This window comes from Hakea prostrata, chromosome 3, assembly GCF_041222555.1.
Source record: "Hakea prostrata isolate BN-2017 chromosome 3, UWA_Hpros_2, whole genome shotgun sequence".
Taxonomy (NCBI): Eukaryota; Viridiplantae; Streptophyta; class Magnoliopsida; order Proteales; family Proteaceae; genus Hakea; species Hakea prostrata.
Window position 1 is genome coordinate 19,901,266 of NC_142602.1, and position 13,767 is coordinate 19,915,032.

The 13,767-nt window shown below is 38.6% G+C and overlaps 1 protein-coding gene across 1 annotated transcript in view; it reads right to left on the reverse strand.

Annotated features, from left to right (window-relative positions):
- Positions 1 to 5,269: 5,269 nt before the first annotated feature.
- Positions 5,270 to 13,767, reverse strand: part of LOC149021442 (AP-1 complex subunit gamma-2-like) — a 33,855-nt gene continuing 25,357 nt past the window's right edge. Inside the window, exons 13-18 of the mRNA XM_089149674.1 lie at positions 13,337 to 13,441; positions 12,972 to 13,231; positions 8,970 to 9,290; positions 8,697 to 8,872; positions 7,302 to 7,406; positions 5,270 to 6,163 (exon numbers count right to left, since the gene is read on the reverse strand). Of these exons, the coding sequence (XP_089005800.1) occupies positions 6,068 to 6,163; positions 7,302 to 7,406; positions 8,697 to 8,872; positions 8,970 to 9,290; positions 12,972 to 13,231; positions 13,337 to 13,441 (1,063 nt within the window). The 3' untranslated portion in view covers positions 5,270 to 6,067. The remainder of the gene's footprint in view (positions 6,164 to 7,301; positions 7,407 to 8,696; positions 8,873 to 8,969; positions 9,291 to 12,971; positions 13,232 to 13,336; positions 13,442 to 13,767) is intronic.

The following is a 13,767-nucleotide window of genomic DNA, read 5'->3' on the forward strand; positions in this document are numbered from 1 at the left end:
TTGGCTAAACCCAGAAACACTCTCGCTCAACACTCTCTTCGTATCTTCTTTCCTTGGTGAGAGCGAGAGGGAAGTTAGAGAGAGTGTGGAGAGACTTAAAATCATTTATAATATAACCAAAAATATAACTGGCGCCGGTTGCCACAGTTAAACGGCTCTATTCATTACAAGACGAAAAACAATTTTCTTTTTTATTTATTTATTGTGGGGCCCAGGGGTAGATTTTTGGTATAAAAAAGTTTTTTTCTTCTAATTTTTATCCAGAAAAAATCTTTTTTTTATTATTATTTTTTAATGAATGAAAACGAAATATATTAACTACTAATTAAGCATCATACATATGTCATCAGTATGTATGGGGCTTAAACTACCTTGTCTGTTGGTTGGTACATAATCGCTGATAAACTTACTAGCTATACTGTTAAAGGAGTCAAGGAGTGTTAGAGACTTATAATTACAAAATGTAGCATGTAGTAAAGTAGACTTAGGGGTTGTATGGTAACCATTCTGGCACACTTAGGGGTTGTATGGTAACCATTCTGGCACACTTATTCGGTGCCATTTGCCCGTTTTGGGGGGCACGGTAGAACGGAATCATGTATGGTAAACCGGTTCGGATTTTATGTCTGTGGTTAAAGCAAATGTGGGCGAAGACTGGCAATGGGCACACTTATTCCTTGTGTTAGAGAAGCTCCAATTTGGAGCTTCTCTGCCGCAGAAGTGATTCTGTGTAAAATGCGGGGCACACGGCTCTCGTTGACGGTACTTAGGGTTATCGATGTAATTTCATCGATAACCCTAAAATGTGTTCTCAACGTCTCTCTGCACTTGACATTTTCTCGGCCGTTCTCAACGTCTCTCTGCACTCGACATTGCAACGGTCATCTTGCCCCAGTTTTACATCTCGATCTATCTCGTCTCTCTCATCCCTCTCAACTCTCTCAATCTCTCATCGTTTGGAAGCATCTCTTGCAGCGCTCCTCTGTTTGGAAGTGTTTGTGCAATCGATCGTGGATCCCCTCTCTCAGCAATCTCGTCTCGTCTCGCAAGCCGAAGCCCTCTTGTGTCATCGTCGGGGGCAGCCGCGAAGCCCTCTTGTGTCACTCGAGTCCCCCTGCAGTGCCAGCCGAGCCCTCTTGTGTCACTCGAGTCCTTGTCAGCGGGCAAGCCGGGGCGCAAGCGGGTTCTTGGGGAGAGTCCGAAGCAACAATACAAGTTTCTCCTCCGACAAGGTGAGAGTGATTTGGGATTTTTTTGTGTCTTCTGCCTCTGAGAATCTCTATAGCTTCAAACTTTTAAGAAAAATAAAAAACCTTCTGCGTGGTTTCCAATTTTCCGTCTTCTCTACGAGTGATTTCTTCTTCTTTTTATGATCATTTTCTCTAGAACCATCTGCTAATCAAGTGCATCATGATAACGTTTTCTTTTTCCAGCTTGTGAAGAAGAAGAGAAAGAGGAAATCATTTTTCTCTATTTCTTTCTGAATCAATCACCAAAGGTACTCTCACTTACTGTCTTCATTCTGTTACTCACTGGATTAGTTAATAGTTTCCTTGTATGACTTTGATATGAAATTATTACAGTAGATACTGGGATTCATGCGTTATTGTTATTGATCTGTTAGGGATTACACAAGAGAAAAGAGAGTTTTTTTTTTCCAGCTTGTGAAGAAGAAGAGAAAGAGGAAATCATTTTCCTCATCCTCCTGCAGGTAAATTTAATACAACTACTTCATCGATAATTTTTTTATCCCTTCATTATATTTAAACTTATGGGACTAACGTTTATTATCTTAAATTGTCGTAGGTAAGTATTATGTGGTTGACTCCGGATACCCGACTTTATCTGGATTCATGACACCATTCAAGGGTACTCGGTATCATTTGCGAGATTTGGGGGGAGAGGTCGACGGCCTAGGACACTGCTATTGAACTTTTCAACCACAGGCACTCTTCAGTAAGGAATGTTATAGAAAGGTCTTTTGGATGCTTAAAGAGCAGGTTTCCAATTTTGAGTAAAATGCGTCACGGGTTCACATTACGTACTCAAGCCAGAATTGTCATTGCTTGTTGTGCTATTCATAACTTCATCCGCGATGAGCAAATTGCGGACAAAAAGTTTGAAGAATTCGGAAACCCGCATTGGATATCTGAAGAAGTAATATCGGATCCCGATATTCCCCCTGATAACACCCAATCGAAGCAAGACAAATGGAAGAGAAAAAGAAGAAAATTGCAAATGAATTGGCAGCAAGAGCGAGACTCCCATTAATCACTTGAAAACATCAATTATAATCTCTCTTGATTTTGTATAAGCACTTATGTATGAATTGAACATGCATGTTTACTTTTTTTTTAATGTCTTTTATATTTATCTTTTTAAATATTTTATTAAAAAAATGTACCCATTTTGGCACAGAAGTTGTACATACCATACAAGATTCTGTGCCAAGATGGGCTAAAGAAATGTGCCCATCTCAGTAGGTTACCATACATGATACTGGCAATGATTCCGTGCCAAATTTGCCCACTTCACAGGAGAGCATAAAAAATGGATTCTGTAAGTGGGAATTTTGGCACAGAATGGTTACCATACAACCCCTTAATGTCTATCAAATGAGATATTAGGTGAATAGGCCAATGCAACTTGCGTGGAGAGTCGAAGAGGGGGATTGCCTTAATGTCATTGATCCACACTTCTTTGATGCGATTAATGTCCATGTTCTTGATTCCTTCCTTTATTGCCTTCATTAACGTTTCTATCTAGTTGTTTTTTTCCATTTGCCCTGCTTTAGCAAAAGTAAAATAACCATACTCCATAAATCCACACTCCATCCTGCCACCTTTAGTTCTTCATTACATGCCCCTTTAAATCTTTTATCTTGTTACATAAAAGTACCACATCTAACTCCCTAGAATTTAGTTTACTACTTTTGTGTCCTACCAAGAAAAAAATTCTCTCCTCTCACACATTTCTTTGTTGTGCACAACAATATACTCTTATCCCCACAGAAGGCTGTGATCAAAGAACATTGTGTTGGCGATATATCGCCGTGTCGCTGGGGGGCGACTCGATTTATTGAATAAATCGATGATATATCCCCGACTTCGGCGATATATCGTCGACAATCAATATTTTCAGCCAGTGTCGCCGTGTTTTTCAGGGATGGTGGTGACCGGTGGCGGAAATCATGGTGGTGACGGTGATGGAGTCTGAGATCTGAAGAAAAATCTTGTGCTCTCTCATCTCTGCGCTCTTTTCTTATCTCTCTCCATCTCTCCGATCTCGTTGCTGCCGCTCATATCTTTGCCGGCCTCATCTCTGCGATTTCTCTGCTGCTGCCCCCTCTCTCTCTCTCTCTCTCTCTCTCTCTCTCTCTCTCTCTCTCTCTCTCTCTCTCTCTCTCTCTCTCTCTCTCCCTCAAACTCACATCTGCAAGCAAAAACCGCCCATCTAACTGGGTTTCCATGGTAAGCATCAATAGAAATGCTGAAATATAATATAAGTAATTAAACAAACAGTCCTAACTGAGAAAAGAAGGAACAAAAAGAAAAGCAGTGTATTATAAGTTTATAACCCTAACCGGCCAATAATATTTGGGCTCTTGAAATCTTCATCCATCTGCAAGCAGCCCACTGGGATTCCGATCGGCGATATTTCTGACCCCATTTTTCAACCAAAAAACACAAGAATTTCAACCTGAGCTGCTGCACACCTGCAGCCTGCACCAATTCTGCAGTGGCCATGGTAGAGCAAGTTTTGGCAGCAGGAGTTCTGGGAGGCCCTGGTAGATTTACAGCAACATCTCTTTTCTTCTCACTTTCTCTCTCAAAGATCCAACAGGAATAGAAAAGCCCTCTGCCGAAGATGATGAACCACTAGAGAAGACAATGTTAACCCTCCCAAAATCGCCTGACTTTTAGCGACATGTTGCCCGAGTCGCTGTGTCTCCAGGGTCTGACACGGCGACATGGGCCGACATGTTGAACCTTGGCTATGATTCAATGTTTACTTTTAAATAAATAAAAAAATCCTCATTACTTTTGTAATTTTTAAGTTTTCTTACCCACTTATTTGGCATTTAAATGCACTATTATGCACAACAGATGATGTTTTTCTACCATTCAAATCAACAGAGAAATTGGACAGTAGAGAAGCCATCCAACCATCCATATAGTGATTTTAAGATGCAAAAAGAAATACAATAAATGGGTCAATCCGCAAGGAGTCCGGATCTACCTTATTGCGTGACACGTAGAACCTCACATGTTTAGGATTCGAGGTCTGTGATCACAAGAACATGGAAGATCATATTTGTAAACTCTTTAACGGATCCATGTATCGCCTTCTAAGTTTACCGAAAAAAAGTATAGCCTTCTAAGAGCCACACGATTATCTAGCAAACCACATACTCTAATGGATGTCCAGCGAGGCATCCATTTGACCGTTTTGGTATGTTAGGGGATGCACCCGGGTTCAACTTCAATGTTTTGTATTTACACGATCTCCTCGAGTGGTTGAGGTTGAAATCTCGACCACTCATTTTGTATTTTGTTTTTTATTTTTTGTTACATGTAGGTATAGTTTAAAAAAATAATAATAAATAAAAAATAAAAATTGAGATTTCATTCTCGACCGTTCATTCCATCTTCACCGTACGCAAGACCTGAAGCTCCAAAAAGTGATACTCAAACCACTTCACAATAGGCGCCATCATTATTGATGCGTCTCAGTTAAACTTTGGATCCGACTGAGCATCCTCTAGTATCCGGAACGATGAGTCCTACAAGAAATCTTAGATGCAAACCGGCTCGTGTACCGGGCAGTCACCTCCGATGACAAAGTCAGATAATGAACAGAGTGAGGTGAGGTCTGGTGCAAAAACTACACAAGATTATACTCAAAAGTGTATTAGATGCTTACCGGAGAGGTATGTCTGTCCCCTATCTTATACCGTTAAAGTTACCTTGTATACATTTGGTAAGTCTATCCGACGGGGAGCTGTCATATCTCCTGAGATCGCGCCTTCCTGTTATTAATCTTGTCTAATCAACGATGGAGTTGATTTTCTTGATACATAAAGGTTGCCATATTAGTCGAGCGTTCATCGTGCCTCGATCGATCCAGTCGGTTATTATCCCGATTTAATGTGAAACCCCAATCGATGGACTAGGAAGCCCATGCCATGAGGTGACCGACCGGGTGTAGAGACCAGTCCGGGTCTGACCCGGTTGGGTATAAAACTTCATGATCCCAAATATTCTCCTTTTTTTCTTTTTTTTGTGGTTCTTAAAAAATCTTGACTCCCTTTCTCTCTATTTCCCCATAAACCCAGAGCTAAGAAAATTTTAAGTTTACTTTTCTCCCACGATGAAAATTTTAAGATCCGTATTTCTTAGGCATGGATGAGAAGCCATGTAGAGTGAAAAGCGTCTGTTTAATCCGTGATAAGGTTGGCCAAAAAGGAAGGAAAAACATCCGTGACAAGAGTAAATTTTAAATAGTCAGATCACAATCATTTTTCACCAAAAAAAAAATTTGCATTCACCAGTTACCAAGCGCACGAGGATCCCAATACTGCAAGCCTGGGAAATAAATGGCTCCGAAATCTGAAGACAAAAATGATGAATACAAGCAACAATGAACTTCCTTCCCATTTTCTTTTAGGTTTTCAAAACTACATGAAACACACCTTTCAAAGTCCCCCGACTTCCAATTGCAGTGGGAGGTTCAATCCGTACAAAGCAGCAAATACAGCTCTGTTTGAAATAACTCCAAAGCAATACTCTCTCAACCTGGATCAGAAGTACCTGAAACGCTCATGGAAGATTATACTACAATGTACACTGATCACACAAAAAAGGCACAATGGGCCATCCAGGAACCGCGGCTCAAAGTGTGTAAACTTGACGCCAAATGCTAGAAGCTATATCATTGCTCCTGAAATAAAGAAAGAAGAATACTGCAATCCCTCACAGTTCTAGGAGCAATGAACTTCAAAGGCCATTCATGGGGAAGACTTCAGCTCCGGATGTCCGATGTTTTAGAGACTGAACAGGCATCCACCTTACAAGCCAGCAGGAAAATTATTGACTTGTCCCTGTTCCAGAGCATCTTGGCCATTCACCTTGTAAGCTATCCGTATACGCATAGCAAGTGGTTTCTGAAAAATAACAATAATTGAAGTGTCATACAAAAAAGAAAACCATTTGGAACCCAAAGACAACTTAGCTGTCGGAGTTAGATATGTGTAGAGTTTACTAATGGTAGGAGCAGGGGTAGGAGCAGGCAAGTAAAGGTCAGAGGCACTGAACGTCAACAATTATTGGGAATTAGAAAATACCAATAGAAGTCTGGATAACACACTAAGACAAAGGATATATTTATGCTCCTTAATTCCTTCCTAGTATCACTATCTATGTAGCTTTGTTTCTATAAACTCATCATGAGGCAAGTAAAAGGGAGAGGGAGGATTGGAGAAAAAGGTTTAGGCCATGTTCTAATTATGCCCTTGCTCAGCACAGGCATGGTTCCATAACATAAGGTAAACATTCTAATACACTAATAATACTTTGTAATGCAAAGATCTCACTCTTTCAGATTTCAAAATCATTGTTGTCTCTCCAATGGATAGAATCTGGTTTAGCCTTTGTTTTGGTTGGGAAGTTCTAAATATCAAGGAGAAAAAAAGTTTCCTGAAAGTGTATTCGTTAGAGATTATCTTTGGATGAACATAAAGATCAAATCAAAAATTTAGAAATCAGTTATTGTGGTATTTAATCCCTCAATGATGAAGGAAATCAAATGCAAAAGACACTAGGAGATTATTTATAATTGTCACATAAAATAAACATATCCATGAACAGAAACAAGAAAAAAAATTTAGCGAAGTAAGAAGTGCAATGAAGAGGAGCATAAAAGAAGCTTTCCATTAGGTATTTGGTTGGACGTAGAGGTGATGCAGTAAGGTGTTCTTTATTCTTTCATTTATTTACTTTTGGGTGTGTTGAGGGAGGGGCGTTGTGGAAGAGGTTTCACCAATATATGGCCAAAAATGAAGCCAAACTTGGCATGTTTTTCAGTTCAGTTACATAAGCAATTCCTAGTAACGACTAGAATCTGTTGTCTTCTATTATTTTATTTTCACTTTCTGTCTACCCAAAACGAGCCTTAAAAAATCCTGGTATAGTAATAAAACTTAAAAATTAATATTAAAAAATCTCCAAACTGATGCAATGAAACCCAATGCTAGAAAGTAGAAATACACACAAGAACTAAAGAAATGGAAGTTATTTTGGTACCTGTCCATGTTGGCTATTAGTAACGCGGAACTTTTGTGTGACTGACCCGTTACCACTGGCAGGAAGAGAGTTACTGCTAGCTGGATCTAAGTGTAGTTGAACAAACTGTAGATGATACACAGCATAAGTTTACATTGCATTAGGACAAAAAAGATAAAATATGCATATGGTTTATATATTAAGAGATTTTAACAAGGAAAAAAAAGCCTAAAATCTGCATGAATATAATAATTTAGGTAACAAAAATATAACCCAATCTTGAACAACATTCCACAAGACCATACTATTGATCGGCATCTCTTTAAGTGCAGAACAGTGAAATATAGGACAAAAAAGATAAAATATGCATATGGTTTATATATTAAGAGATTTTAACAAGGAAAAAAAAGCCTAAAATCTGCATGAGTATAATAATTTAGGTTATAACTAGATAAATATATGACCTCAAAATCTTATTGAACAACATTTATTCCACAAAGAACCAATTACCTATTTGATCGGTTTCATCATCTTTTAAAAGTGCTCTTAAGAACAGTGAAATATTCAACTTCCACGATAATTCAACATCCACTTTTTGGAGAAGATTTAACTCCATCCAACCTCAAAGCACGGGACCTTTACTCTTTGCTTGGACATTACCATTTCAAGCTATTCTACGTCACCAATTATAAACATCTTACATACTAGATGGAGAGGAACCTTTGAAGATGGACCTCCGACTTTGTCACGGCTCTCTTAAGACTCTTTAGGAACATGCATACTGTTGCTTCCTGGGGCTTAGATGTTTTTTCATTTTTTTTCCAATCTTCCAGCTCGCATCTCCTAGACATATAGAGCTTGAGACTTCTAGGGTTTTGGTAATGAAAATCACCCCACCCCACTCCCAAAAAAAAAAAAAAAACTTTCATGCACAAGACCCTGGACGCACCTCTCCACGTTGTTCACCCTATTAAATTCTTTGAGAAACATTGTCCCCGATATCACCTTCATCATCTATGATTAAGCCAAGGTAAATAAAAAATTAACACTTTGCAGAATCTCCTTCCTATCAACTTTCACCACTTCATCATCCAATTGATCACAACCAAAGTTAAAACACTAGGTATTTTGTTTTCCTACTTAGTTTTAAGCCTTCTAATTATTTTTGACACCATAGGGTAGTTTTGCTCTGAAATAATTTACTTGTTAGCTTTCGTATGGTTTATATATTCAGAACTTCATTTTTAATCACTTCTTCAATGAAGTGAAAATTCAATAAGCATAATAAAACTTCCACTAGTTAGAACAAATTTACTCCATAGAAGAGATTGACGCTACAGCATAACTGTGGGAAGTCATGATTGACACTACAGCATAACTATGGGAAGTCACCAGATGAATCTGGTTTACAGTTACCTTTGGAACTGCTGCCTGGAAAATAAAGTCTGTGTAGACATTGGACGACATATTTGTAAAAGTAGCTTGGATGATCGTTGTTTGTGGGTTTCCAGCAGACTTTGAGAAGCTGAACATTATCTTCAAGGAGCTGCTCTGAAATGCAACTATAGATGGATAGACCAGGCCATTGTCTCCTGTTCAACCGAGGAAAAAAAAAATAGAAATAATTCAGTATTTTATGCAACACTTTAGCAACTTAACTAAGATTTGTTTGTCAATATAAATACTTACCACCAGAGGAATTTGACCCCAGAGCTTTGTTATCTGGTGTTGACTGGCTGATGGATAAACCATCCAATAAATCCACAATAGGTGATGCTCCTGCAGGAGAAGAAACTTGGGCAGAAAGTGGCGAAGAAAGTGATGAAACCCTCTCCAATGAAGCAACTTGTGCGGAAAGTGGCAAAGAAACTGAAGAAAGCCTCTCAAGTGGAGCAACTGACATTTGGCCGTTCTGACTGGGGGTTGATGGATTGGTTTGCACAGACGGAGTCCCTATTGATAGGAGATCCAGTAGAACATCTGTGCCACTTGGTGGAGGATGGCTTGTACCTTAAAAATTAAAACAATATGTCAATATGTATTTGCTAAAGAACGAAAAATAATGAAAGAAACACCAAATAGATTAAAACATAATTAGGTTGCCATCTAGTATAGAAATCTTCCAATGACTCAAACGAATTATGCAGCCCAACAACCAATCAGCATTCTTGTAATTCTATGAAACTTCAGACTCACTTTTCAACCACTTCCTGAGGTTCTCAGAACCTGAGATTTGACCAATCAGGTGGGTGTAGGATCCTCAATCATATGGACCCCTTTACACATCCAAGCCTGCCATATAACAACAGCCTTGTGACAAAGCAAGATATCACAAAAAGGTCATGAAACTACAATTATGCTTTTTCCAATTCACCCTGGTGTGAAGTCCAAAGTGCAAGACTTCAAGTTACACAAAGCCCTAAATTTCCACCAACTCAATGGAATCCAGGTTTCTTGGGTTCAACTCAAACAGGAAAGGTAAGCAACTAGCTCTGAGAAGTTGAAATAAGAGAATATGTGAAGAAGAAAAAAATAGTTTGGGAACCACGCACACAGCCTGTGAGGAATGTCCCTTCCATGGAATATATTAATAAGGTGGCTGAAAAAAATTCATCTGAGTTATGACATTCAGTAGGGTGTCCACGATGTAGCCTGGCCCCAGACAGCCCAAGAAGAGCCAAAAGAGGGCCCAAGCCCATTCAGAAGTAGGACCCAATCCAGGGGGGCCAAACCAGTCCAGGGCAAATTGGTCATTTTGCACCCCCTGGTTCGAGTCTGTCTTAGTTGGATCGAGTCCAGCTAATATTTCAGAGTTTAATTATATTTATTTTATTAGGAGTCCTCATTTGGTAAGCAATTCAGTTGTTTGTTTGTTAGTTGTTGGATATGATAAGGTTGTCAGTTTGTTAGGATATGGCTCCTTATCTCAAGGGACTTTATCTTAGATTTGGTTTTATCCTGATATTAGTAGGTAGAGTCCTAATTTAGTAAGTATCTGTTGGATCTCTATTAGTTAGGGAGTCCTTAGTGAAGTTAATTTGAGATTTGAAGGCTACAAATAGCCTAGTCGATCAATGTAATTTTCGGCTTGAGTTTATGAATGAAAAATTGATTGAAGAATTGACTGCAAGAGTCGTGAGATCCCTAGGGGTGACCTGTGGCTGGTTTTGCTATTATTTCTGCACTTTTGAGTTCTTCATCTTCTTCTCCAAGCACTCAAGTGATATTCAAGCAGGCCATTCAGTTTCCAAGTAAGTTCCAACACCCCCCCCCCCCCCGCCTTGACCTAGGAATCCACTCCACCCCGTCACAAACAAACCCCTGCCCCTTCACCCTCAATTTCAGCCAGTTTACCTCCCTTCTCCTAACTACCGTGGCCCTCCCCATCCCCTTCTTCCTGCGTTACAACATACCCCCTCCCCCGTTCTACCTTGATTCCCAGCCCCTTTAGACCCTTTGCTACTTCCCCTAGTATCGCCCTAAGTCATAGAACCCATTCCCCTAGTTATTTGACCAATTACTCTTATTTACCCTAATTCCGAATTTTTCTGTAAGTCATCTTACTCTTAAGGTTTCTGCAGAATTTTTCGAAACCCTAGATTCTTCAGTTTCAGATCTGAAACACCCAGAAAGGCAGTGTTTTGAGCCTTAGAACAACCCATAACCATCTATTCTGCATCCCCTTTTTGCTGGAACTTTCCTGAGCTAACCCAAAGTCTAGGAAAATTACCTTATTACCCATAACCTAGATCCAGGTTAAATTAGTCCAAAGAGCAAAAGACTCAAATAAAAACATGTCATGAGAAACAAATCTGAGTTAAGAGCCCTCAGGATCAGATAAAACAATGGAGAATGTACAACCAAACAAAAGATACTGATATCGTTCCTTTTTTATTATTATCATTATTATTATTAATAATTATTATTATTATTTATAATGTTGATCTTGATGAAAAAGTATATATGGAATTATGGGTCAACCTCCTAGCTATGTTCCATAGGAGAAGAATGCGCAGTTTGCAGGTTATGAAAGGATATCTATGGTTTGGAACAGTCAAATTGGATCTGATTTGACAGGTTTGATTGGGGTCAGTCATTTGTGGGTTTTCACAGTGTTACTCTCTGTGTTCGTTCATCAACAAAGATCAAAGGTAATAACTTTCGTTGGTTATGTGATGCCTCTGTAATTGCAGATGTAAAAGACTATTCACATCAGCACCTTAAGATGAAAGATTTGAAAAGTTTCAAGTACTTTCTTGGTACTGAAATGTCCCACACAAGAAAGAGGTTAGTCCATTATAACGGTGAAGCCATGCTTACATAGGCTAAGATAAGGTTTCCCCCAGGTATCAAGAACTTAATGACTGTTCGAGGCTCCACCCTGACCCCCACACCCCACCTCCCAACAAAAAAAACAAAAAAGGGAGGAGGAGGTTGTCCAACCAAAACTCACCAACAAATGTTCTGTTTGAGAGAGATTTGGCCATTTTCATTGGTTTTCCATCAGGCTGAAACAAGACCGAAACCTAAGTTTTGAAACTATGATCCCAACTAATCTCCAGTCAACTGTATAAAAACCACAATTCAAACTAACTTCAGACGTAAGTAGGGGGAACTATTCTTATCAGAGTTCAAAATTTCAAGCGGATATCTGTTGAAATTAACAAATTCAACATACTTTAAGCAAAACCATCAAAATTTGGCATGTCTTACTGTTTCCTCAGGAGTATGAATAACCCCATCAATCGAAACTTCAAAACCCTGTTTACAGCAACAATTCTATGATAAAATAGCACATCGAGATGGCACCATATCTTATTCATGACTTGTGCAAATAGTTGACTAATAAAAATATTACTATACATAATCAGCTCCAACCCCCCAGCTCCCAGCAAAATTTTTTTGTTGGATATGCTGGACTTATGTGATACTTCCAACCATGCCATCTGTCCACATGACATTACACATATGAAGACCAATCCAAGAAATAACAAGTTTCTCTGCCACCGCTTGACTCAAAAGCACCAAAACCCTAACAGAATTTGACACCTAGAGAATAAAACGGCTTTCCCAGACAACGGGTAGAAGAGATGCATCTAGAACCCAACAAATGTAATGGGCTGAAATGAAAGTATGATGACAGACAAAAGAGTTTTTTCATGCCCATAATTTGGAGATATGTCCCTCCAAATGCAATTACAAACAATACCAGATGCAAGAAAGTTCTTTCCCATAATTTGGAGATATATCCCTTAAAGCACAGTTAAGAAATTATTAGGCCTACCTGGTACCAGAAGTAATATAAAAATTATGGAAACATTAATAACCTAAATAGGACTACTATATCATGACTAACAGGGAAAAATTTTAAAAATTCAGATGAATAATTTTATTTTTTTTTTTGGATGAAAGGAAAAATGAAGTTTTGACCCTTCATGAATGAAATAATGACAAGAAACTCTAAGACCTGTTTAGTCAAAACAGGACCAGGACTAAAAGTTCAAAAACAAATCAGCTTCACAGTTTCTTGCTACCAAGTGTGTTGCTTTTATATATAGGAAGGATTATAAGTAAACAACTTTATCCTCTCTGGCTCATGTAAGCACAAATCATTTGGAGACAAACTCAATAATGAGGCATTAAACAATTTTTTTTTTATTTAAGATACAGAAGATCAAAACAAGAGAATACCTGAGAGTGATGGAATTGGTGCCAAATCGATACCAAGAAGATCCTGAAGAAAATCACCACCAGAAGAGCTAGGAGCAGGGGCATCAACTGAAGTTAAATCAAGCAAATCAACCAGAGGGGCAGCAGGGGGTTTGGCAACTCCATTTGGAAGATTGAGGGACGATCCTGTAGGAGTTGAAACAGTTGGTGGCAAAGTGCCAGCTCTTTTTCCACTGAAAGTAGCTTCATCTAGAACTGGCATTCGTTCAACCAATGTCGGCCTGCAGGCAATCAGATACAATATGAAATTACATACAAATTTCCAATCATTTTCCCAAGAGAGAACTGTTGTTGATGATACCAAACTATAAGGATCAAAAGCCAACCTGATATTCTGATGCCTCTCAATTATAGAATTGAATTCAATGGATCGTTGCTGCAGTTCTAATACTAGGCCTCCCTTATGCTGAACAATTATTTCCTTCACCCTCCTAGATATATCAGTAACATAAAAAAATACATTACGTAACTGAAGGACATCATGGGGGGAAAGAAAAGGAAAAAAACAGAAAGAAGAAGGAGAAAAAGGAAAAGCTAGCTTATAAAAGTATAAAACTATAAAATAGTACTATCTATAAACTAATAATTCACTGAAATAACACTATCTATAAACTAATAATTCACTCAAGCCAAAAATACCAAATTAAAAGGAGTATTGGAAGACCAATCCTGAACACCAAATGAAGAAAATAAAAGAAAGAGAGAAGCACTAAAAAGGATAAGAAGCATCATATCGACCATTTATTCAACTGGCTAG